At 42.1% G+C, this 24,418-nt stretch overlaps 1 protein-coding gene across 1 annotated transcript in view; it reads left to right on the top strand.

The window, feature by feature from the left end:
• Positions 1-24,418, top strand: part of Eya1 (EYA transcriptional coactivator and phosphatase 1) — a 145,443-nt gene that overhangs the window by 34,698 nt on the left and 86,327 nt on the right. The window contains exons 5-9 of the mRNA XM_032906829.1: positions 2,583-2,652; positions 2,967-3,112; positions 6,299-6,436; positions 22,537-22,619; positions 23,016-23,202. Coding sequence (XP_032762720.1) covers positions 2,583-2,652; positions 2,967-3,112; positions 6,299-6,436; positions 22,537-22,619; positions 23,016-23,202 — 624 coding nt within the window. The remainder of the gene's footprint in view (positions 1-2,582; positions 2,653-2,966; positions 3,113-6,298; positions 6,437-22,536; positions 22,620-23,015; positions 23,203-24,418) is intronic.

Genomic DNA, 24,418 nt, shown 5'->3' with positions numbered 1-24,418 from the left:
TGCAAGGATGAAGACTTAAGTTCGACCTGTGCTTGGAATCTTAGTCCTGTAGAGAGGGAGTTAAGCTGACGCTGGGACTCGCTGGCCTGTCAGCCTAATCTATGATTCCAAGCATGTCAGAGACCCCGTCTCACAAACTAAAGTGGTCATTGCCTGAGGGCAGATACCCAAGGTTAGCCTCTAGCCTTTGCCTCTACACACACTTGCACACACATGCACACATGTACACACCTACCATGTCAATAGTGGAAAGAAGGACAAGGTTAGGGACAGATGGATGGCGAGGATTCAAGAAGATCCTTTATTTATACAAACACCGTATGAACCACTTCCTGTGAATCTTCTCCCCTAGGCTTCATGAGGCTCCTATGAGGCCTAGCTAGAAGCAAGCACTGTCAGCCTCATTAGTGGAAGCTGGCGGTGAAGGACTTGAGAGCTGGGATTCAAATTTGAGCTGAAGTTAAATTCTGACTCAGGATCTATATCAGATTTCACACCCAGTACCCCCAGGTCTCATTATTTGTGTGTGTGTGTGTGTGTGTGTGTGTGTGTGTGTGTGTACACACAGTGCATATACTTTAAATGCACACTTCACAGACTTACTGTGTGACAGACAAGTGTATCTCCCTGGTTTCTTTGAAAAAACATGGTTGGGTGTAACTTACTGAGAACATGATCTTTCAAGGAATGGAGACCCAGGAGTTGGAAAACTGACCTAGAGCTAGAAAAGAATAAAAGGGGGCCTCTGCAGCTTCTGTTAGTAGGTGGCATTTGGCATTTGTTTCTATAAACAGTTATTTTTAATTCTGATTGTCCAGGGGAAATAATTCTTCCCAGCAACCTATAGACACCGTCTGCTTTGCCCTTGGCCTCATTTTATGCCTAGAGAAGAAGGGGAGTGCAAGAACTTGTCCTCACCAGTGACCCACACAAGTGTTAGGAGTCCCTCACAGTCTAAGTGTTCGGTCACCAATTCCTCCTTCTCGAAACTGAAGCATTTCACAAAACTCCCCATGGGGAGGACAGGGCTTGTCTTGCCATGATTGCTCCTGCAGCATCCTGCAGGGGGGTTGGGACCAAGTAGTTATTCAGTAAGTAACCAAAACAAGTTTGTCCTGCCATGGCTTTCATGTAGATTCTGTCTCTTCTAAGGTGACAGCGTTGGTGGGAATCTGACAGTGTGTGTGACTAGAGTGTACCCTGACCTGTTGGCTGTCCCTGGACTCAGTCTGATTTATTTGGATGGAGAAGAATAGCTTATCTCTTCCGAGGTTCTAATCAAAATCTCCTACTCACTCCTCTCCCAAGCACCCATTGCGAAATGAAATGTGACAAGCATAAGTGCATTATGGGACAAATGACAAAGTACATGACTCTCTGAGAGCACAAGACTTGACATTGAGTGTGGGAGGGAGATGCTATATGACAGACCTCCTGATGACAGTGGTCAGTAATGGGAGAAGAAAACAGCCGTGTCACAGTCTCTAGGAACTGCACCCACATTGTGCATTTAGCCAGGGGAACATTGGGGAGTCTGAGGGGGAATATGTAGTCACAAATGAATGCATTTCGTCCTACTTATAACAGCAGCCAACTTTTTAAACCCTTATCCAACTGAAAATGGGTTTTTGCTTTTTTAAATTTGAATGAGTATTTAAGAACATTTGATAGAAGGCTGGTAAATTTTTGAAACATCCAGTGTCGAGAAAATCTGATTAAAAGAAAGTAAGTTTAGCTTTAATGCTGACTGCTTCCTTAGGGAGAAAAAAATGTTTGCTCAAATATCTAAGAAGAATATATCCCATTAACAGGACGGGAACACACAAGGGAGCCCAAGAACAAGCAGGCTAGGCAACCTGAGACATTAAAGATGGCTGTTGGAATGCATTGTTAAACCAGCACAGGCAAATGGCAGTCATTCCCTGAGAGATTAGACTATGCTTCTTGCTGATACACTTTGAGGTTTGTGTGTTCCTGACGCATACGGACAATAAGCAAGGGGCCTATCAGCTTACTCCCTCTGATTCAACCTGGCTTTCCTGCGGGAGACGGCACTTCATGGTCAAAGCACTTTTAAGAGTATTTATGGCTGTATCCACATTTTTAAAAAGTCTATTTAAGATCAGACTTATTTCAATAAGCATGTATGTACCCAAACTTTTTAAAGGGTTCTATTTATTTTAAGTGTATGGGTGTGTCACATGCATGTGTCTCTACACCATGTGTGTGCATGGCCAGAGGAGGCCATCATAAGGTATCAGATCCCCCAGACCTGAGTTTACATATGGTTGTTAGCCAACGTGTGGGTGGGTGCTGGGGATCAAACCTGTGTCCTCTGGAAGAGCCGTTCATCTCTGCTCTTCTCTGAAGAGACAGCTCTCTAGCCCTCTTTGACCTCCTGTATGAACTCACCCAGTCTAACAGATCACGGAGGTCAGATGCTCATCATTTTCTACGGCAATGTCATAGGTCATGCCACGCCAGTGTTAAATTGTTTATGTGTTGAGGTTCTGGCATGCTTAGTGTGATCCTTGGGTTCCCTGACTCACTGCGTGTGCTCTATGTATGTTCCTTTTCCTCAGCTCTTGGAAGCAGCAGCTTTAGTCCAAGACCAGCTCACCCATTCTCTCCACCACAGATTTATCCTTCCAAGTAAGATGTATTTTCTCTTAATCAATACGTGAGTTTTCTGCGTAGACCTTATTCTAAGTCATGTCTATGCCCATGTTACATCTTAATTTGAGAAGTGGATTTTCTAGAGGCTTAATTAGATACACGTATATGCGAGTTTATTTTAAGTACTGTTGGTAGCACTGGAGTGCTTTGAAGTGCTTTGTCAGTGCTGGTGGGAAGTCGGGCTGTAAGAGACTCGTTAACTGGAATTTGTGATGCAGTTGTCTACTGTTACCTTGCATGTTTCCATCTAATGCATGGGCTTTCTATTTTCTGTCATTCCTGACAAATAGCAGACCATACCCACATATTCTCCCTACCCCTTCCTCACAAACTATGGCTGCATATGGGCAAACACAGTTTACCACAGGAATGCAACAAGCCACAGCCTACGCCACGTACCCACAGCCGGGGCAGCACTATGGAATTTCCTCCTACGGTGAGTCACGGGGCCATTACTCTCATGGTATGTTCTGGGGGGGGGGAACGATGCTTCGTGCTCAAGTAGCACTTCAAGAATGAGGCTGTTGGTCTACTTCACAAAGCACTGTCACCCATTTATTATAAAATCTCTATAATTCTTGCCAGTGAGCTCTGTGAAGACAGTGACCTCTTACCCTGAGGTCAGAGGTGGTGAACAGGTTGCCTGGGTCATAGGCCCCTTGTTCACCTTTCTCTCTGCTTATATCTGAATTTGGCATCTGAGCCCTTGACTCCGGAATCCAAAGCATTTTTGTGCATATTTGTGATAAAACTTCTATGAATGAAGTCTTTTGGGGTAAAGATCCATTTCCTGTTTATCAGATACCCAGCTATGATTAAGGAAGTACATGCAGAATTCAACAAACTCTTGCTTGCCCCGAACCTGGGGGTGGTTACATGATCAAATTTCAGCATTATCACCCGTTAGGGAAAGTGATCTATATATCACCTCCAGCACTGCCCTTTGAAGCCTCGGATCAGGAAACATTCAAAGCTCAGCCATTTGCTCCTTCCCACCTGGAGATTATCTTTATCTTGGTGTAATTTAACTCACTTGTCGTGGGGTCAGTACCTGTAAATTAAAAGTAAATCTATCCAAACCCCAAAGTTCTATTTACAAAAGACTTCAAATTTCTTCTGTGAGTTGTGATTGCGATTTTTCAGCCAATTAAATCAAATAAAATATATTAATATGGGACATTTTATTGAGGAAAAGCCCCACAGAATGACCAAGAAAAAGTATGAGTATCATAGAAAAAGACTAAAAGACTTGGTCCTACCATAGGCAATATAACTGATAGCGCTTGACAGCTGCTCCATTAGACTTTGGTAGGTATAATTTTTGTGTCATGTACCTTCCAGCAATCTACTGAAAGTGTCACTGCTCTGTTAAAGCATTTTACCACTCCTTAGAAGCTAAGCAACTTTCTTCCATCCATCACTGTCTCCTGACTTCAAGCAATTTGATCATTTATTAGTTTCTTTCAAAATACATGGAAATCAAGTGTGACTTACAATGCCATCTAGCTTGCTGGTTCTTTAGAAGCAGGCTTTAGAAACAGCATTAAAAAGAACTTTCTAAAATTGTCTTTCATTTCCGTGACTTTCATCCAGAGTTTTTCACTGTAGTAGATAATGGATCATTTTTTGTCCCCTAGTAGTCCTTTATACTACCCCGGGGATGAGGGAAACCCATCATATGCATTGCTCAGCTTGTGTGCTGCAATATGAATGAAAGGCTGTGGGCTTGGAATTAAATTTGTAGAAGATTGCTTGTCCTGCCCATGGACTTCCCTGTATTCCCCCTCACTGCCCTCCTGCCCTTTTCACTTTCTTCTTTTTAGTCTTCTCCCTGGGCAGCCACAGTGGGGCAGGAGATTTTCATAGCAAGAATAGCAGATGCGATATAAAAAGAATTTGTTATGGGTTATTCCCACCCATCACTCATCTGCCTACAGGTTCCTAGGAAAATGGGGTTTCTGCCCACCAGTAGACTAGTGTCTTTCACCTCCTCTTGCTTCTCCAAGTCTGTTCTTACCCATTTTGGCATCCCGAGTCAGGGATAAAAAGTCTAGGGTAAAAGCAGGCAGTCCAGTTAGGGCTGGAAAGAGACCAGGATTCCTGTGAGTGGAGAATGATGGGGGAAAGTCCCTACTGGTGGCACAATGGAAATAAGGGAGTTTCTAGAACTATCCAGCCACCTGTCTAGGGCAGGTGTGTTTCCAGGGATTATTTACATGTTTTGAATTGTTCATTGACTGAAATTACCCTTACATAGCACATCACAGGTTTCCATGTTGAGATTGTACTAAGTCTGCAGTGTCAAGGTCATCATGAAGTATTCAGAAATACTCAAGAAATGAAAAATCCCCTCTCCCAGCCAAGTCAGGTTCTTCCACTGCCGTAGGATAATTACCTAACTCTATTCTACTGATGAAATTCCCCTAAAATGGAAGTGAACAGCCAGACTACTGTGTATCCTAGATCCTAAAGATATAATTTATCTTCAGGAAAAACCAAGATTATTGAAAAATGTGAATTCTTTTGGTGGGAATGTTTCTGTCTTCTCTTTGTGGGAGGTGAGGACAGTTGTTCATTTGCATGGCTGCCCTTACTTAGAATTAAGACCAGTGACCTACCTCCGTGTTGCCAAGTCCCAACCTGGAATGAGTGCACCATCCTGTGCTTTGGGAAGTATTCGAGGACCACAGTAACTTGTTTTTCTGTAATCCTACAAAGTATAAACTTGCATTTACATAATAACATAGATGAAGGTGTACTTTAGCCTCATTTAGAAGAATTACACTTAAATGTTTGAAAATAAGTCAGGATAAAAGGTACCACTGGCCACATCCATAGGTTTCTTAATCACTGTTTTTGAGGTTCAGTTCTTTGACATTCTACTATTTAATGCTTCCTTTCCAGAAAGATCTAGATTTATGGCTCTTCGTCTATGGGTTGTGACCCCCCAAGAGGGTCACGTATCAGATCTTTACATTAGGATTCAGATTCACAACAATAGCAGTGTTATGGAGATGAAGTAGTTATCAAACAGTTTTATGGTTGGAGGTCACCACAGCAAGAGGAACTGTATTAAGGTCACAGCTTTAGGAAAGCTGAGAGCCATTGATTTAGATACTCTGAGGAAAGCTCCCTATTGTGTTGACTCTGTATTGCTTTCTTTGACTTCAAAATGTCTTGTGTACTAGCATCAAAGTTGAGAAAAAAAGATGGCGGGCGGTGGTAGGAACTCAGTAGCTACTTCTCAGGGGAAAAGGAGATTTAGAGATTGTGGAACTGTGGGATCAACCTTTCATTGTGATTATTTCTTGAGTATGACAGAGTGACCTATTCTAGTGAAATAACAAAATGAATTATGGAAATGATTCCATAATTTCTCAAGAGTTCTGCTTTCTAGAAAGCTGAGTGCAGGAAAATCAGAGAGAATCGTGCGAATACATTCAAAACAATTTTTTAAGAAATTGACCTTGTGGTTTACGGCCTCCAACTGTAACCATTCGTACCTTGTCGTCCTGCTGAAGAATGGAAGGGGGCATTTGACTGGCAGTGGTGGGGTGTGCTTGTCTATATTTACCAGCTTCTGAAGAGGAACAGATAGATCAGCTGTCACTAACTGATTTAGGTGCATTGTGGGCAGGCATCAAGACGGAAGGTGGATTGTCACAGTCTCAATCACCCGGACAGACGGGATTTCTCAGCTACGGCACGAGCTTTGGCACCCCTCAACCTGGACAGGCACCGTACAGCTACCAGATGCAAGGTCTGTATCCAGCCGCTCTGCTGGTTCCCTTCAGCAGTTGGCAGTTCATTCCTAAAGCAAATGTGATGTTTCTTAGCTGGGGGCTGATGAGGTCAGTGAACTGGGCTCGGAGGTGAGATGGCAACGCACTTCAAATTAGCTTCCTCAGCTTCTGCCCTCTGGATCAGGATTTTCCTAACTTTTGTGAGGTAATTAGATGGAATGATCTCTACAGATGGTATTTTCAAATGCTCTGGTCTTATTTTTAAGGCAAAGTCTCTGCTTTTGTGTCTGTTACCAGTTAGAAAAAGAATAAAAAGTAAGGGGAGTTGGCCATGCAAGAGGCTGTGTGTAGAAGCCCCTGGATTACCAAGCAGCTTTTCTACAAGGAATATGGTTTCTTCATGTTAGTGATGGGGTAGTATTAGGGGACAGCACACTCTGCTCTGTAAGTGCAGTATGGGATGTGTATTGACTCATCGACTTACCAAAGACCAAATCAAATCTACACAGATCCCGTTATAGCTACCAGTGGAGCCTCAAGATAATGCTTCCAAGAACCAGTGTCTGGGTCTCCGTTTGAAATTGCACACAAAACAAATTGTAGGTACAATTCAGGCAGAATGGCAGCGCAAGCATGGGCTGTCAGAGCCTCCTCAAGACTAATAGATATCACTTGTCATTGGCAGATTGTTACCTGGCAAGTGCATCTGTACAGTACTGGAGAAAAGTTTCACATAATTAAACATTTTTCTGATACTTTTTTTATACCAGACATCAGATTCACAAACTAATTTCGTTCTCTATGATGCAGACAGTGAAATTCACTCCTTCCTCATTCCTGCTTCCTGGCTGAAGGAATTCTTTGCGTGATTTTCATTTCTCATGTTTATTATGTGCTTACTACATTATCTGTTCAGGATACGTTAGAAAAGGTGAAGAAGCAAAAGTAATTTCTATGACATAAAATTCTCGCCATTCTTATCTATGTACATATACCAGAGGCAATTGTATAAACACCTATTTACATCAATAAGTGATTTCCTAAAATGTCATTTTAGTGGCTGCATGGTACTCAGGGGCACTGCATTTAACAATCCCATGGTAAGTGGGCATTTCCAGCAATGCTCTGCAAACCTCATCTGTATTTCTAATTATTTCTCTTGACAACTGCAAGTGTGAGATTCTAGGGAAATTCTTTTATGCTTCCTGAAAATGTCTTTTATATTTACATGAGCAATGGTGCATCATAGGAAATGCACACATTGATGTTAACTTCATTTCTTTTATGTCTGTTTTAAAACTAAGGAGATAAAATTATTTTTTTTCTATTCATTGGTATCATCTTTCTTCAATGCTTTTTTGTACTTAGGTTCTTGATCGTTTACACTATTTCATAAGCATATGAATACTTTATGATTTTTGTTTGTTTAGTTTTTATCATATACCAAGTTAAAATTCTATTGGTCAAGATCCACTAAATTTTCCCATTTGTTTTTGCATTTGGTATACAAAAAAAATTCAGCTTGAATTATAAACTCTTGATCTGTTTAATGGCTACAGAACAAAACAGTTTTACAGGAGACAGGACTTATTGGTAGAAGGAGACTACTTATTTGCTAGGCTCCGGAACCTTTCAGCTGTCTTGGAGCAGGCTGTACACACACTGAACTTCAACTGAGTAGAGACACAGGCAGAACCAAAGGCAGTAGATACACTTCACTGATGAGTTTCTCAGATCAGGAGCAATGGAAGATTGCATATGTCACAGGATCTTGTCAAAAAGAGAGGCAACCAAATACATTCAGCCACCGTAGCTGGCTCCAGACTCTGGGGGAAATAAGCAGTGTAGGATGGGGGTCCCATTGCCCATCAGGCATCTCAGCCTACTAGAGCAGAAGCAATGTCAAGCAACAGAAAGGAAACACCCTCTGAGGAGAGGCCACCACAGATGTCGAGAGAATCTGGTGTTAAGACAAGTGATTGTTTTTAAAAATACATTTTATTGTATAGTATATGTGTGGCTGTTTTGCTTACATACATGTATGTGTACCACATGCATGACTGGTGCCCATAGGAGTCAGCAAGGCATCTTCGCTCCCTTGGAACTGCCGTTATAGGTAGCTTGTCTGCGTCCTGTCCAGAGTAGTAAGTGCTCTTAAGTGCTGAGCCTTCTCTTCAGCCCAAGACAAACGGTTTTAAATGTCTTATAAGTTTTTTGTATTTCATTCTTTTAATCATATTTCCTGAATTGTGTTTGGCTTCATTGTCAATCAATAAAGTATTAGGACACAGAACACCCAGCCTTGGATTTAGATACCTTGAGAAATAGTGGTTGTCAATATGCCTGAGGAGAGACATATTTTAATGTCAGATGGTTTCGGATTTCAGGGACATTTCATGCACATGCACATGTGCACACACACACACACACACACACACACACACACACACGCACACACACACACACGCACACACACGCACACACACACACACGCACACACACACGCACACACTACATACAGAGAGGGATAGATGAGAACTCACACTAAGCAGACAATTTAGGATTCTGTGCGTGCGTGCGTGCGTGCGTGCGTGCGTGCGTGCGTGCGTGCGTGCGTGCGTGCGTGCGTGCACCCAGGGATCTGCCTGTTCACATCACCTCAAGTGCTGGGTTTGTTCCAGGACTGGCTGGTTTTACGCAGGTGTTGGGGATTTTAGCTGAAGTCTTTATTACGCCCGTGCTGCCAGACTTTAACAACTGGGTCACCTCAGCCACTTCCAAACGAACCCTCTTAAATGGAGCATGAGTGCCTCTGCTGTGACCAGGGACTCTGTATGCCTCCTGTGGAGTCTCTTGACTTTGCAGCATCTTTTCTGCTTTCTTTCCCTTTTAATTTTATTTTGAAATACTGCCTCGTTATATAGCCCAGGCTAGCCTCAGACTTGACACACATAGCCAGGGTAGTCTTGAATTCCTAATTTGACTGCCTCAGCCTACCAAGTGTTGGGCTTATATACATGTGCTTCCAGGTCCAGTCCAAGTATCCTCTCAATACAGTTTTTTAAGATTAAAAAATTATTTATGTCTATGTGCATGTCTGTGTGGGGGAGACGGGGAGGGCAGTACCCATGGAGTTCAGAAGAGGGCATCAGAAACCCTGGAGCTGGAGTAACACGTGACTGAGCTTCCTAACATGGGCACTGGGACCAGACTCTGGTCCTCTGCAAGTGCAACAAGCACTCGTAACCACAGGGTCTTCCTCTCCAGGCCCCAGTACAGCATTTTTGTGCCATCTCTAAAATGACTTTCAGAATTCCTCAGATTGCATTAATCCATAAAGAGTAACACTGCTCCTTTGCTTTATTTCATCTTGGGTTGGGCGTAGACTGGATATTAACACGATCAGTTTAATTCCCAAATGGAAAAAAAAAATTGATCTGCTAACTAGAAGAGGAGTCAGAATGTATTGTAGCTGTCTACAATGACTCTTTTGTTTGTTTGTTGCTTGTTTTCTCCTTCAAGAGGTGCTTTTCACTCTTTAACGAATAGGATGGATACCCAGGGCTCTCGAGGAAACTGAGGGGTGGTGCCTTCTTCCTCTAAGTGTCCTGCTGACTGACATGAAGAGGACAGGCGCGCATCACCTGTCCCAACGTGTTCAGATACAGAGAGAGTATAAAGATGAAGTTAGAGAGCTTTGACCGTGGTTAGAGAATATGGTTCTAGAGCCAGACAACCTCCTCATGGTCCTGGCCCCTCCAATCCCCCTTGTAGACACAAAGGAGATGGTACCTCCCATGGGAATAAAATAAGATGGAGTTAAGATGTCCAAAACACTCTGACCCACGTGGACCTCACTATGACAAGTCTTGTGGTGACTTCATCCTTACTATCTCCTCTATGGTAGTGATCAAGTGTTTGCTTGATGAGGAAGAAGAAGAAGATGAGGAGGAGGAGGAGGAGGAGGATCAAAAGTTTGTGATAATTCCAGATTATGAACCATCATCTATCTCATTTTCCAAAGGGATGAGGTGTGCATGTGTGTTAGTATGTGTAATGCATTTTTTCTTTTTTTCTCCATCTTTATTAAATTGGGTATTTCTTATGTACATTTCAAATGTTATTCCCTTTCCCGGTTTCCAGGCCAACATCCCCCTAACCCCTCTCCCTCCTCTTCTCTACGGATGTTCCCCTCCCTATCCTCCCCCCATTACTACCCTCCTCCCAAGAATCCCGTTCACTGGGGGTCCAGCCTTGGCAGGACCAAGGGCTTCCCCTTCCACTGGTGCCCTGACTAGGCTATTCGTGTAATGTATATTTTACATGATATATTTCTATATATGTGCATAAAGTATGGTTGATGTTTAATGTATTTAATAAAATATATTTTCAAACTTTTAACCATCAAAAATTCCAATAGCAATATAACCAAAAAACCCAGAAAAGAAACGAAAAATTTTAGAGCTAAATCTATGTAATGTTTCAAAATGAAGGGAAAATAACTAAGATGGGGGTATTGTGTGTGAGTGAGCAGGGGTGTGGGAGTGGGCAGGGGTGTGGGAGTGGGCAGGGGTGTGTGGGAGTGTGCAGGGGTGTGGGAGTGGGCAGGGGTGTGTGAGTGAGCAGGGGTGTGGGTTTGGGCAGGGGTGTGGGAGTGGGCAGATAGAAGCAGCAGGAGCAATAACAGCAAGTTGGATGGAAGAAAGGTTGTGTTGGTGACCATGGTGATGGGCGTTGGCAAGTGAGAACAGCAGAGAAGAATCATTGGCAAAGAAGTAACTTCAGCCTTTCAGTGAGAGAAAGGAGTCAGCCATACTGTCCCCCACTCACACGTGACGTCATGTTTCTACTTTGACAGCAAGGAATGTTTATGGTGCAGAAGCTCGGGGGCAGACTGGGTGTTGAGTGTGTTTAGAATCCTACGATTTGGGATGCTGAGGCAGCAGGATTGTTGTGTTCTAGGCTACATTGTACCAGGGCTATATATCAAGACTCATTCTAAATTAGACAAAGATAGAAGCAGTTCAGGAAGAAGGTAGAAACGTAACATTCTCTGTCGAGTGGAACACATTAATGCCCACACATAAAATTAGAGCAGCACCTGTTGAGCCCTTTAGAATAGCACGCCATTTTTAATTATTTCACATAAACCATCATAATCTTTCCAAAAACTTCTGAACGTCTTGCAGGAAGAAGCCCGTGAAGCCCCTGAAGAATGTGTTAGCAATTCATTCAGTTAGTGTATTATGATGAACTTCTCAAAGATGACTACTTAGCACTACAAGGGAGAATGACGTAGCACTGTCTGATCCTGCCACGTGGTAAACTTGTCTACAGGAAAGGCTTTACAACCACACAAACCTAAAGGTGGAGGCCAGAGCTCCAAGCCTTCTGAAGGGCACATGTGGTCCTGGAAGCAGAGACACAATGCCCATAACTAACCGTATAGCCAGTTGATTCTCTGCTTAGAATTCTCGAGAAATATTTCAGAAAAAAACTCATCTCTGAATCCCATCTGAGTTTGAACCCTTTCAGAGCTCCCAAGTAACACATTCACTCATCACTGTGTGGCCTTTTTTGCACTGTGGGACCTGGTGCTGAGATGGCCTTTTTCTGTCCTTCCTGGATGCCATGCTCTGACACTTGGTGCTTCTGTCAAGGCAGCGAGCTCCAGCGAGTCTAGCACTTGGGATTTTCAGCTATCAGCTATTGTTTTAGTGTACTTCCCTAAAGTTCCATGACATATATCTCTGCATTTGAGAAATCTGCTTTTTCCCTTTGCAATAAGATCACTAGATCATTCTTTCCTGTTTAATTAGTTTGTGATTTTCGTGAAAGGCTATGATCTTAATTTCAACTGAGGAGCACAGTAGCATCCATGCTCTCAGTCACGGTACAGTGAGTTCACTGTGAGAAAGTGAAGTCTTTGATGCTTCCTTTGGTTCTCTGTTTGCTCCCCAGTGTTCTCGTGTATTCCTGGAAGGATATTTTGAATGGTCTCTGGAGGCTTTTCTCACACACGAACCTTTTGTGGTTGAACAGGCTTGAAGGGTTGGCTAGTCATCAACAAGGGGAGAGGCAGAGAGCCTTGGTTTATGTGTGCAAAAAGCCTGGAGAGTTTTCAGTCCTGCTCACCAGTCAGACACTGGCTGCAGAGCAAAGGGAGAGTCGTCTGAGTGTGTTTGCATGTGCTCATGCATGCACACATGTGAGTCTATACAGGAGGAAGGAAACCAATGAGGTGAAGCTCTTCGCCTTTGGTTCACTGATTGGTCTCCTTGACTCCTTGCTAGCTACACCATAAACCTTTCTATGTCTTTTACATAAGAAGCAGGTGACCTGCAAGCAAACGTCCAATGGATATGTGTATTTTAAACAAACAGTACACAACTATTGCTGCCTTTGATATCCACTTAAACACCACAGACCACAGAGAATATTTGCTCCATCTAGCACAGAACTCCAAAGTCTCTATTGTAGGGAATGTGAAGCTTCTCTCTATTGGAGGTAGGGAAGCATGATTTTTCAGGCACACACAAAAGGAATGGAAATTAAAATATTATCACTTAACTGATGGCAGCTCTGCTGTGAGGAAAGCCATCTTTCCATGACAGCTTAGCTCAGTGGACCATAGATTGTCAAAGGCAGCAACCTCATTATTCAGATTTCTCTCCCCAGCGTCTAGCATTAATATGTCTAAAACATGTGCATGTTTTGTTGGTGTTGGAAAGATCTACAGCTCAGTCACGTTTAGAACATAATATCTATAGTCTCTGGTGATTTATGGGGGGAAAGAATTTGGAATTTTATGTAGTAAATTTTCATTGAATTTACCATCATAGTATATATTTAAAGCAACCTGTGTCCTTATTAGTACATGGATTTTCCTGGACAAAATGTCAGGTTATCATGGCGGAGGTAAACACTGCCTCTGTGGGATTTCACTGCTCTCCAAGAGAAGTGATATTGTGAGATATCCCTGTCTTTCCACTCCAGGCATCAGAATTTTTCAGGAGGAACTACAACTAGGGAACCACTAAACCCAAGGCTTGTAGAAACGGATTCTTTTCTTTGGATGCCCTTGCTTTGATAAAGAAGTTTAAGTTCTCTGTTGTGAGTGTTGCTAAAAAGATTGAGGTTTAAACCAGTGAAGAGAAACTATATGTCAGGGCAGAAGCTTGCGAAGGGCACACAGCCCCACCTCTCTCCACATGTCATATGTGGATGTGTGAAAGGGCGTGTGGGTATATGTGTACAGGGATGCATTTGTGCATGGGTGCATGTGTGTGCAAGCCAACCTCTCTCCAGTGTCATGTGTGATGGGTGTGTGTACACACGTGTGCTTGGGTGTGTAAGTGCACAGGGCGAGGTGAGAATGGTGTAAGGACATTGCTACTGTTTCTGCTCAGTTCCTTTCTAAGACCCTTCAGACATACAGAAGCATTGTTTCTATCTACCAGATACTTGGAAACTCCTGGGCTTATTTTATTCATATTTCAGGTTGTTTGCTGTTGAAATGGTGTTCTCCCAGAGGAACTCTTGTCAAAGATACAGCTTTAGGAAAATGCATAGTCAGTCTTTGAAAAGAAAATCTATTAAGGGTTTTGAGAACTGCACTTCCTGGCTCGATGCCTCCAGCAGGTTATGGTTAGATCACAGCCTTATTTTTAATTTTCCCCTTAATTGCTTTAATTACTTTGCCTGTCACCTCATACTTATTTTTAAGTTCTTGGCTTTTTTACATCTGTTTTTTTTTTTCCTAAGTTGCTTTTTTAAAAGGTAACATTCCATTTCAGCTCTTTGGCATCTTGTGTTATTTCAAGTGTTGAAAATTACATGGAAATCCCTTGAAATCTAGCTTTAGCAATAATTTGTGACCATTACCAATTTTATTGTCTGTATGAGTTGTTTTTAGTTGAAATATATAGAAACATATCAGGAAAGATGAATGGATTACAGCCTTTATTACCTAAGTAAAAACTTTGCTTTGAAAACAAACTGGAAGCGAGGGGAAATGTGGTCCATTAAGCTCCGTCTTCCATGCAGGAGGAGGCCGTCCTGTTCAGTAGCCCATCTGGCGTTCCGAGCTTTCCCCCCATGGACTTGTGCTAACTTCTGCCACAGACATTGCACCCGATGACGGACATAGCCCATGACAAAAAAGAGCCAGGGAGAGAAAGCAAATGGCCTTCTGTGAAAATACACGTCCCCCATCCTGCTTACTGAAGAAACGCTAGAAAACACTCTAAAACATGGGAAGTACAGACAAGTCCCAGCAGGTTCCAGCATGCTCATGTTGGCTGGGATTCTGGGTTTTAATGTGAGCCCGTGTTCTCTGTGAAGTAGACCCTTGACCTATGTGTTCCTTTTTTTTTTTTTTTTTTTCTTTTTTTAAAGCTTTTTGAAGTTAGGGACGGGCATCATTCTCCCAGTGAAATCACACACAGAACAGAAACCAACATAGGCTATGTTCTTAACTGAGAAAAAGTAGTAGAGACATTTTAATGACAGTTTTTTAAGGGATGGTAAGTTTTAAAGGTACACTTGCAGGGCTGAGGGAGTCAGACAAAGTCTCCTAGAAAGACTGTTTCTTGTTTGCTATGGTTGAAAAAGTTCCACCCTTTCTCTGTAGGAGCTTCCGACAATGGAAACAAGAAACCAGAGCCTCTGTTATCCTATCTCTGGGTGACTTCTATGATGTGCCAGCCTAATAAAAATAGTGACAGCCAAGCCTTTTAGGAATGAATCAGTTTGATGCCAAATTTGTCTATTAAATTTCCTACACGTCATTGTCTCTGTTTTTGGTGTGTATATGATTTTTGCATAAACCACAATCAATTACAATCTTCTGACTATCGGAGACCATATCACCATTATTGATTCTGAAAGTTTGCATGGTAGATTAGAAAACAGTAAACCAGAACATAGGAATAATGGCTATTCTCCGGCTGAGAAACAGCATGCCATCCATTTGTCATGTGAAGAAGATCCTACACATTGGCTAATTTTGGTAATAACTCAAGACACCAAAAGGAAATATTGAAATATAAATGTACTCTATAAATATGGCATGTGGGGAAAGGCAGTCTTAAGCAAATGCAAGCAAGGTGGGATGTTGTCATCCCACTTGACTTCAGAATACACTGCAGAGCTATAGTGACCGGCGAATATAGCTCTAATATAGACCACAGTAATATATCAAGTTAAACACCAGTGAAACAGAACAGGGAGCCCAGAGGTAAATAGTCAACTGATTTCTCAGCAAAGATGGTAAGAATACACAGTAAAAGAGGATGTCTTTCCTCCCATGGTGGGAGAAATTGGCCTTTCACATGCAAAAGAATGAAGCTGTGTTCCATTCTCTCTCACTATATGTAATAATAAACTCAAAATGGAATACAAACGTAGAATATTCTTGCATTCTGAGTTTGAAGCTTTTCATATGCAAGCAAAATATATTTTCATCAATACACATGTGATATGCAGTCAACATCTAATTTAGAGTAAATAAACTCTTGGACTTTGGTGGTACCATAGGTTACTGTTCTGCTATGCTGCTGATAGCTAAAACTGCACACTCTTCCTCACATGCACACATACCCTGACATGCTCCCACAGACTTTTGAGCATACATGCACATCACATATAGATACATGTGCAAAATAAATACAACAAATGAACTTAAGAAATTAGGTACAGGACATAGAGATGAAGGAAAGCCTGCTCAAATCTGGTCTAGAGAAGAACCTATGATAGCATTTCTTAATGAGCCAGGGTTCCCAGAGCATAACCAACACACACAGGACTAGCCGAGGTTATTGGAAAGACAAGGATTGTCTAGGCCTTGAAGAGTGAGGAGAATAAATAAAGAGAAGCATTAATAGAGGAACAGGGCCACAGGAGGCTTTCAGAACAGCTTTGACCACTTTCTGGATAATTAACATGGTGGGCCACGCATGGACAACTTTGGGGAATAGAGTCTATCTGTCCTAGCCCCTCATTCCAGCTCTACATCCCAAAGCCCAGCACTCATGTCCAAGCCCAGATGCACATGTTTACTCTCAAACTTATTGTAGCTCCCTCATCGGTCTCCATCTTTGGGAGGAGACTCAAAACCACTCTTGGCCCTGCTTTGCCAATATCAACGTTTGAGCTTTGGGGGTCTTGGATTTTCCTGATGTCGCTTCTCTTCCGTGTTGTTCTTTAAGAAGGGATCAAGGGAACCCCCATCATGCATTTTCAGCTCCCCTTCCTGCTTCTCTCTGAAGCTTCCTTTTGCTCTCAGCTCTTTCTGGGTAGTGTCAGGCTTCTGTTCCAGGCTGTGTGGTGGCTTCAAACCCAAGGTGAGGCAGCTCCCTGTCCAAGATTCTGATGTCTCTAACCTCAATGCAACCCACACTTTTCTCCATTGTCCTTGTGAGTTCGTGGAATTTTTAAAATGTGTTGATAAAATACAACTTGATTTTGTTATAACAGAGATGTAATCTTCCTATTCAATAAACAGCCACAACTTTAAAAAAACCAATGAACAGGAAAATATGTTGGCCTTCACAGATTTTCTGAAAGAAAATATACTTTCCACTGGTTCTGATGAGTCTCTTACCCCAGGACAAAGAAACTGTGGCTTTTTGCAGAAATAAACCCATAATAGATATAATTTTCTTAAGCTATCAGGTAGAAGATGGTCCCTCCCCACCCTCTTAACTGCATCAAGAGTCACAGACAACTCACTTAAATTGGCATGTGCCAAACTCCTCAACCCCGGGTGGGTTAGAAGCAAGGATGCTTTCCATGCTGGTAACGTTAATGGTTTTATGTAAGATAAAACCTAAAACATTGACTAGGATGTTTCTGCTGCATTTTACTTATTTGGAAGGTCTGGGAAGTCCAGTGGGCAACCCTGATACTGCTGTGGGCAGAGTGACTGTCATCACAGGGCTTTTCACTCCTTGCGATCTGTAGCTCAGCTCAGGGTCAGCTGAGGTCAGTCCAGGCTGCTCAGAAGGTGCGTGAGAATGCTCGCCGCCAACCTGATGACTTGCGTTACATCCCTGGCATCCACCGGGCAGAAGACAGTGGGTTCCTGCAAGTTGTTAAAACCGTCCTCTGGGGTTGGGGGGGATTTAGCTCAGTGGTAGAGCGCTTGCCTAGGAAGCGCAAGGCCCTGGAGTTCGGGTCCCCAGCTCCAAAAAAGAACCAAAAAAAAAACAAAAAAAAAAACCCGTCCTCTGACCTCTACATTTGCATGTGGCACTCGGGCGCGCACACATAATAAATATATACATATATAAATGTGGAAAAAGTTTTGAAAAGAACAGCCAATGCCCAATGCAAGTCCTACGAATGAGTGTATTTATTTGCTTTGTGCGTTAAGACAGCTCATCTTAGTTACGTGGTTTCGAAGCACCAGTAGTGAATTTGGTGATAGAACTCAGGCACTGTGGGGTTTTGGTTGGCGCGTGGGCTTTGAAGTTACACACTAACCTTTTACTCCAACCGCTGGGATTCCTGGATCTGGGGAAGAGCTCAGATAGGCACCTTTCAAGACAGGAGCCTCTTGATTACTCAAGGCCATTCATCATCCATGTTTTGATTGCATAGTTTCGAGCATAAGAGAGCACTCTTGCTACTCTGATAGTCGATGCACTATGGACACGAAGGGCTCCATATTTTGAGCTGAATGCCACATCTCCTGTAATGCCAGGGCTTTTCCGCATGTGTAAAATGGCCTGTGACTCTCCCTTATGAGGAAGTAGAAAGTAGGACTGGAAGTGTTAAGGAGGAGCAAATACTTGGTTTGGGCACCATGCAGGGTAAACACTCGGAGACTCGGATCCGCTCTGTTTGCCTCTGTTGCTTTGGTAGAAGGACACCCTGGGAATATTTCAATGAATTTCCGACTGCCCACGAAACCAGACAAAATAGGCAGGAGAGCACTGCTTAGATTTTAAAGACAGGCAGGCCTCTGTTTGAATGTCACTTGGACTCCACAAAAACTATAGTACCTTGTCCTAATTGTCATTATTTTATCTGGAATTTAAATATTAACCTTGCCCGCTGTTTACTCAGCAGGAAAGGAATTTGCTGGCAAACCTGACAACATGAGTTTAATTCCTAGGTTCTACATAGTTGGACAAGAAAACGGACTTCCTCAACTTGTTCTCTGTGCCTTTCCCTCTCTCCCTCTCTCCCTCTCTCCCTCACTCAATGCACTTAATAAAAGATAATCAAAACTGTGATATTAAATCATGGTTAAGATGTGCATTCACCTAACAGGGTACAGAAAAAATGAGAGTTTCCTAACCCCTGTGTCTTTATGAACTCAAACATGTATGTGCGTATAATATTTATATACTCCGATCTCATAGGGAAAGATTAACAGGCATAACTACCGCTTGTCTGTTTATGGATGAATTTGTAGTAATTGGCCTAAAATGCTGACAGCCGTGGATGTGATCATATACACATGCATCATACATGTTACCAAGACAGACTCATTCATGGGTAAAAATTTGGTAAGTGAATGGAACACAGAACAATCTAGGCTTATACAGAAATGAGTGGAGAACTGGACTGGGGGCTTTCTGAAGAAGCAAGTTTCTAGACAGTGCAGAATTAAGTTTGATAGGACTTGGCTGCAGAAATGAGCTGTGCAGAGCGGCATTCAGAGAACAGCATGCTGGGTCACAGTTGGGCTGGAATGAGCATCTGGGGCGTGGGGCTGCGTCTGCTAGGAAGAGATCAAACAGATCCAGAAGATAAATAGGGACCAGACCAGCTAAGACCTAGTAAATAAGCCCCACAAGGAGCTTGACTTTATCCTGAGGGCAACAGGGAGCCACTAACAGTTACTTTTCAAGTCAGGAGTGATGGGATCTGTCATGCTCATTAGAGGAAGAGTCAGTGCCTCCATGGGAAGAGAACAGGCGAGCACTGGCTGGGGAGGGAGGAAGGGAGCCCCCGAAGCCTGGGGCTAACAGCTAGTGTTAGCAGTTTCAGACCAGAAAGCAGCAGGATTTGCCCAAGCTCCATGTGAAGCCAGGTATAGTAGCCCTGAGATCTTCTTTCTAGCAAATCAAAAATGGCCTGAGCCCCAGGCTCTAGGATGTACACTTCTCCCTGAAGCAACTGAGATCCTTTTGGAAGTTGCATTAAGTCTAGGAGGCCACTGGGGCACCATTAAACTCCAGCTTCAGCACGCCGAGTGGAATGGATCTCAGCCTGCAAATGACTATAACTGATGTTGCTTTCCAGCCAGTGCACAGTGTTAGAAGCAGCGTACGTCTGGAAAGTCACTTGGGTACCATTTGGAGTAGTGAACTGTGATTTACTTGGCCCTGCCCTAGTGGCCTGTATGTGCCAATATAGCTTCCATGGTCTTTCCTACTTTGTTCCAGCGAATAACTTATGGAATGAAAACATCCATTTAAAAATATATTTTCTATATCTTATTCATTTTCTTGGTGAGTGGGGATTATGGAGGTCAGTATTTATTGCCCAAAAATGTGTCATTTAACTGAAAGTAGCAAGTCATAACCTAAAAATGTATAGTTTAAATTAAAGTAACAGGTCATAACCCAAAGTATTTTTTTCCTATCGAATGTATATAATAGTGAAAGTTGAGAAAAGTACTCTTATACAGAAGAAATTTAGATTGACTTCCGAAGGGATTTCTAAGTGCTCACTATATATATATATATATATATATATATATATATATATATATATATATACTATATTACTATGTTTTTGGTATATCACTATCATTACTAAGTACTTGTTCTCTGATATACAAATACAGGAAAAATCATATCCCAATGAGAGCTGATGTTTGAAAAGAAAAATAAACTGGGTGTTGGTGTATAGCTCGAGGCAGAAACAGGTAGATCTCTGAGTCTGAGGCTAACTGCAGTGAGCTTCAGGCCAGCCAGGAGGTTGAGGGGGGAGCAACATGAAACTGACATCATGCTGATAAGTCCTGTGTGGGGACAGTCTATGTCTTAGTCATCCTTTTATTCTCACAGAGTCATCAGAATGAGCCCAATACTTCCTGGTTTGTACGTCTATGATTGCCATATGCAAATGGACACTGACATGGATTGATCGCTGGAACCTCATTGTGTAGAGTAGTAACAGTGTGAACAAGTTCATTGTCCAAGAGAGGTGTTTAGGTGACTTGGGAGAATGGCTATTTTTAAAACGTTTGAAAGAGGAAACCTCAAATATGAGTCAGTGTGATAAGTGCATTTAAACTACGTTAGGAAATATTTCCCCTGTCGATGAAAACGACACATTCTTGGATCTGTCTTTTAAGATTCATAAATGCTTAATAAAGAAGAAAGAAATTTTAATATATAAAGAGATGGACTATTTTTCTCATTTGGAAGTCAACAGAGGAAAACGATGCATAAATACATTGGAGAATTTTGTGTGTTCTGGGATAAAAAATAATGCCTCCCTTTTCTGTGTATGGAAGAACCTCCTTCCCTTTTCCCTGTATGGAAGAACTGTTTTGCTTTCTGAAATACTTCACCTGTTGTTTGAGAACACTCTTAAGATTTGAAAATTAGGGGATTATATTTTAGAGTCTGTAGGTGATCTGTTCAGAGTTTAGGAAGTTCTGGTCCTGGGGATCGAACTCTGGTCACCAGGCTTGGCAGCAAGCACCTTTCCCTGCTGAGCCATCTATCTCTCCAGCCCAGTTTTTGAACTTCTTAACATTTTCACGTTTCTAATGTATTTAAAAATAAGATGATTAAATGCATTTTTGTTGGTTTAGTTTGTGCTTTTATTTAAAAAAAAAATGAAAAAAATCTCATGTCACCAACTCCACTGGCAGTCTGTACTCTGTTTCAGAGCAGCACCCTTGTAGGGCGGGGGCTCCCTTGCTTCGATGTTGAAAGCAGTGACAAAGTGTTTTACTAACGAGCTCCCCAAATAAACTCCTTATTCTTCCCCAGAGTAAATTCTTAGCAGTAAAATTCTGTGCTGTCTGGTATATAAAGAGGTACTGCGTGACAGTGTACCTCAGTGTAAAACACATGTGACCGTGAACTTCAGTGTACGACACATCTTTACAAACACACAGCTGTTCATTTCTAAGCGTCATCAGTTTAGAGATGCTTGCCAGCTGAGCCATCGGAAGACTTCTGTGTTTTTATCAGGCACAGCTCAGCAGTAGCATGACGGAAGGGAGGAATTGCGAGATGTGTGCACGGCACTGACTGTTCATTGTTGAGCAAGGTGGACACCCAGTGCTGCTCTCAGCTGCACCTGTGGCAGTAAATCCTCCCCTTTAATCTTCTTTGTTATTAAGAATTTCAAGTGCTGCCATTATTCTGCTGTGAAATAAAATAGAGGGTTCTCCAAGGCCCATTCTAATGACCCCGTAAATAAGAACATCGGGGAGCACTATAACTCCTTAGGAGGAGCAACACGGCTTCTGACAAGCAAATGCTCATCTGATATGATAGCTGTTGTAAGGAAGGAGAACGAACATTTATTAAATAGGCTAAGGGGAGTAAGAACGAGAGCAGAAAGGAGTCCAGGGAAGAAGATGCTCCGTTTATATTTTGCATATTTTATGTAAAGACATGAAAACCAGTGTGTTTTACAGACTAGAATGGAAAACTTATTGACTGGTTATTTGGACAAATGTATACCTTTGATCTTATTTTTTTTTCTGAATTACTCATGCACTCTGAAATTTAAACTTCTTTACAACAATGTAGTACAATCAACCATCTTTTTAAATATTGATGTGTGTGTGTGTGTGTGTGTGTGTGTGTGTGTGTGTGTGTGTGTGTGTGTGTGTGTGTGTGTGAATGTAGTTACTAGTGGAGAAGAGACCAGAGGTTGGACCCCTGAAGCTGCAGTTACCTCATGTGGGTGCTGGGAACTGGTTATGGGTACTTTGAAAGAGCACCAAGCACTTAACCACTGGGCCATTTCTCCATCCCCTAAAATTGTCAGTTATTTTAAGAAAGCAAAATGTTGCTCATGACAGTGGATTCCAGTGCAGAAGACGGAGCTGGCTTCACCCCAGCCTCGTGAGAATGATGTTTTTGCAGCCGACTGAGCATGTCACTGAGCAAGCTGTCTCTCTGCTCTGTTGCAGGTAGCAGTTTTACCACATCGTCAGGATTGTACGCAGGAAATAATTCACTCACCAATTCCTCCGGATTTAACAGTTCACAGCAGGTAATTTAATTAGGCAATTCAACTTCTGAAGCATTTAAAAATACGACTTGATTTTATTACATAAAGGAAGAATTGTTCATGTTAAAATGTGAGTGGGCACTTTCTTAAGCTTTTAAACCTTTTTTTCTTTATACAATGTCCATAGCAGTCATTTCTGGTGAGCCTTATGGCTTTCAGATGGCTTTCCCTTTGTTTGTACTGTGGTGCAGAGTGGAAGCTCTATAGAGTGGCCGCATGCTTGCCTAAACTTTGCAAGCCTGAGCTCATGAGTGAATGTGTACTTGCTTATATGAGTTCAGGAAAGACACGTAAACACAAACATTTATGACTTGACTCTGCAGTATAAGGAATGAGCAGTCCTTTAACAGGCCACTCTCCTGTGCTTTTATTTGGTAGGACTATCCGTCTTATCCTGGCTTTGGCCAGGGTCAATACGCACAGTATTATAACAGCTCGCCGTATCCAGCACACTACATGACAAGCAGTAACACCAGCCCTACCACACCGTCCACCAATGCCACTTACCAACTCCAGGAACCACCTTCTGGCGTCACAAGTCAGGCGGTCACAGACCCCACAGCAGGTAATGATGTGTTCTGATTCGTCCTGGCTGGAGTCTCAATGCTTAAGCACATTTTTCTGAGGTTGTAAGCTCATGCAGTAGATTGACCCATTTCCGCTAGTTTTCACAAACACCTACACTGCACTGCACAGTTGTGGCGCCCCTGTTGTTGCTATTCATTTGGTGGAAAATGTGGATATATTTGACCTTGTCAAAAGCATGAGAGATTTTATTTATTTGACAAATTCTAATTTTTCAGGATATGGTCTACATAGCACATAGCCTTTAGGCATTTACTAAAGAATAACTACTTGTTGCTAATTAATAATAACTAATATGAGAATGCTTCAATACCTTTGAAAAATATGAAAATAAATTATCCTATTTAGAATCTAACATTTTTGATCATTACACAATGTTTTTCACCCCAGCACTAACTACACTGCTGAGAGTTGAGAAGAAAATGTCAAAGAACACCTAAGGGAAATTGTCTCAACCAACAAGCCCGCTCCATCCTTCCCCACCCCAGACATACTGTCGATTTTGTAACTGTGCGTCCAGTCTGGGCAGTTTTCATACTTCTGCCCAAGGTCAAGCAAACAGGAGATTCTCCATCCATGGGTGTTTTCCTGTTTTAGTTCCTTTCCCCCACTGATGTGTTCTATGTAGGACAAATAACCCCCATGCATTGTGTGCTTAAACCTCTCAGTTAACCTATTTCTTTTATTTTTTCTCTAATGTCACCCTATTGTCCTTGCTTTGAAAATGTTAGTCCTTCATTTCTTGGAATATGAAAGCAGCTGTTATTTCCACAAAGTCAGAGCTTCTTCCTCTAGCCTCTCTCCAGCAGTAGAACCTATTTACTGCTACAAGTAAGCTTCAACAGTGGTGGGCAGAGCGGCGGGCACACTGACATTCCCTTAGCATGTCTGTCTTAAATGCTAATGTAAATCTTGACTATGGTGTGCTTTATAAATATTAACAGACACCACCAAACCCTCTACATACTTTGAACACAAAAATAGACCACATAGAAAACAGTAAAAAATAATTTTCAAAATGTATATATGATTTTACTTTAAGAGTGGACAATATGTTGTAACTTTCATGAGGAAAAAATATTGGTGGCATATGTACTCAGTTTAATTTCACTATTCAATGTCTATAGAATATAATTGATCTGGGGAGTAAATAGTATTTTTCAAATTTCTTAAAAGTCCATAGTTTCTCACGAAAA

This window comes from Rattus rattus, chromosome 1 (assembly GCF_011064425.1).
Source record: "Rattus rattus isolate New Zealand chromosome 1, Rrattus_CSIRO_v1, whole genome shotgun sequence".
Classification (NCBI taxonomy): Eukaryota; Metazoa; Chordata; class Mammalia; order Rodentia; family Muridae; genus Rattus; species Rattus rattus.
The sequence above is the reverse complement of the archived record's forward strand: the minus strand, read 5'-3'. Positions and strand labels throughout refer to the sequence as shown.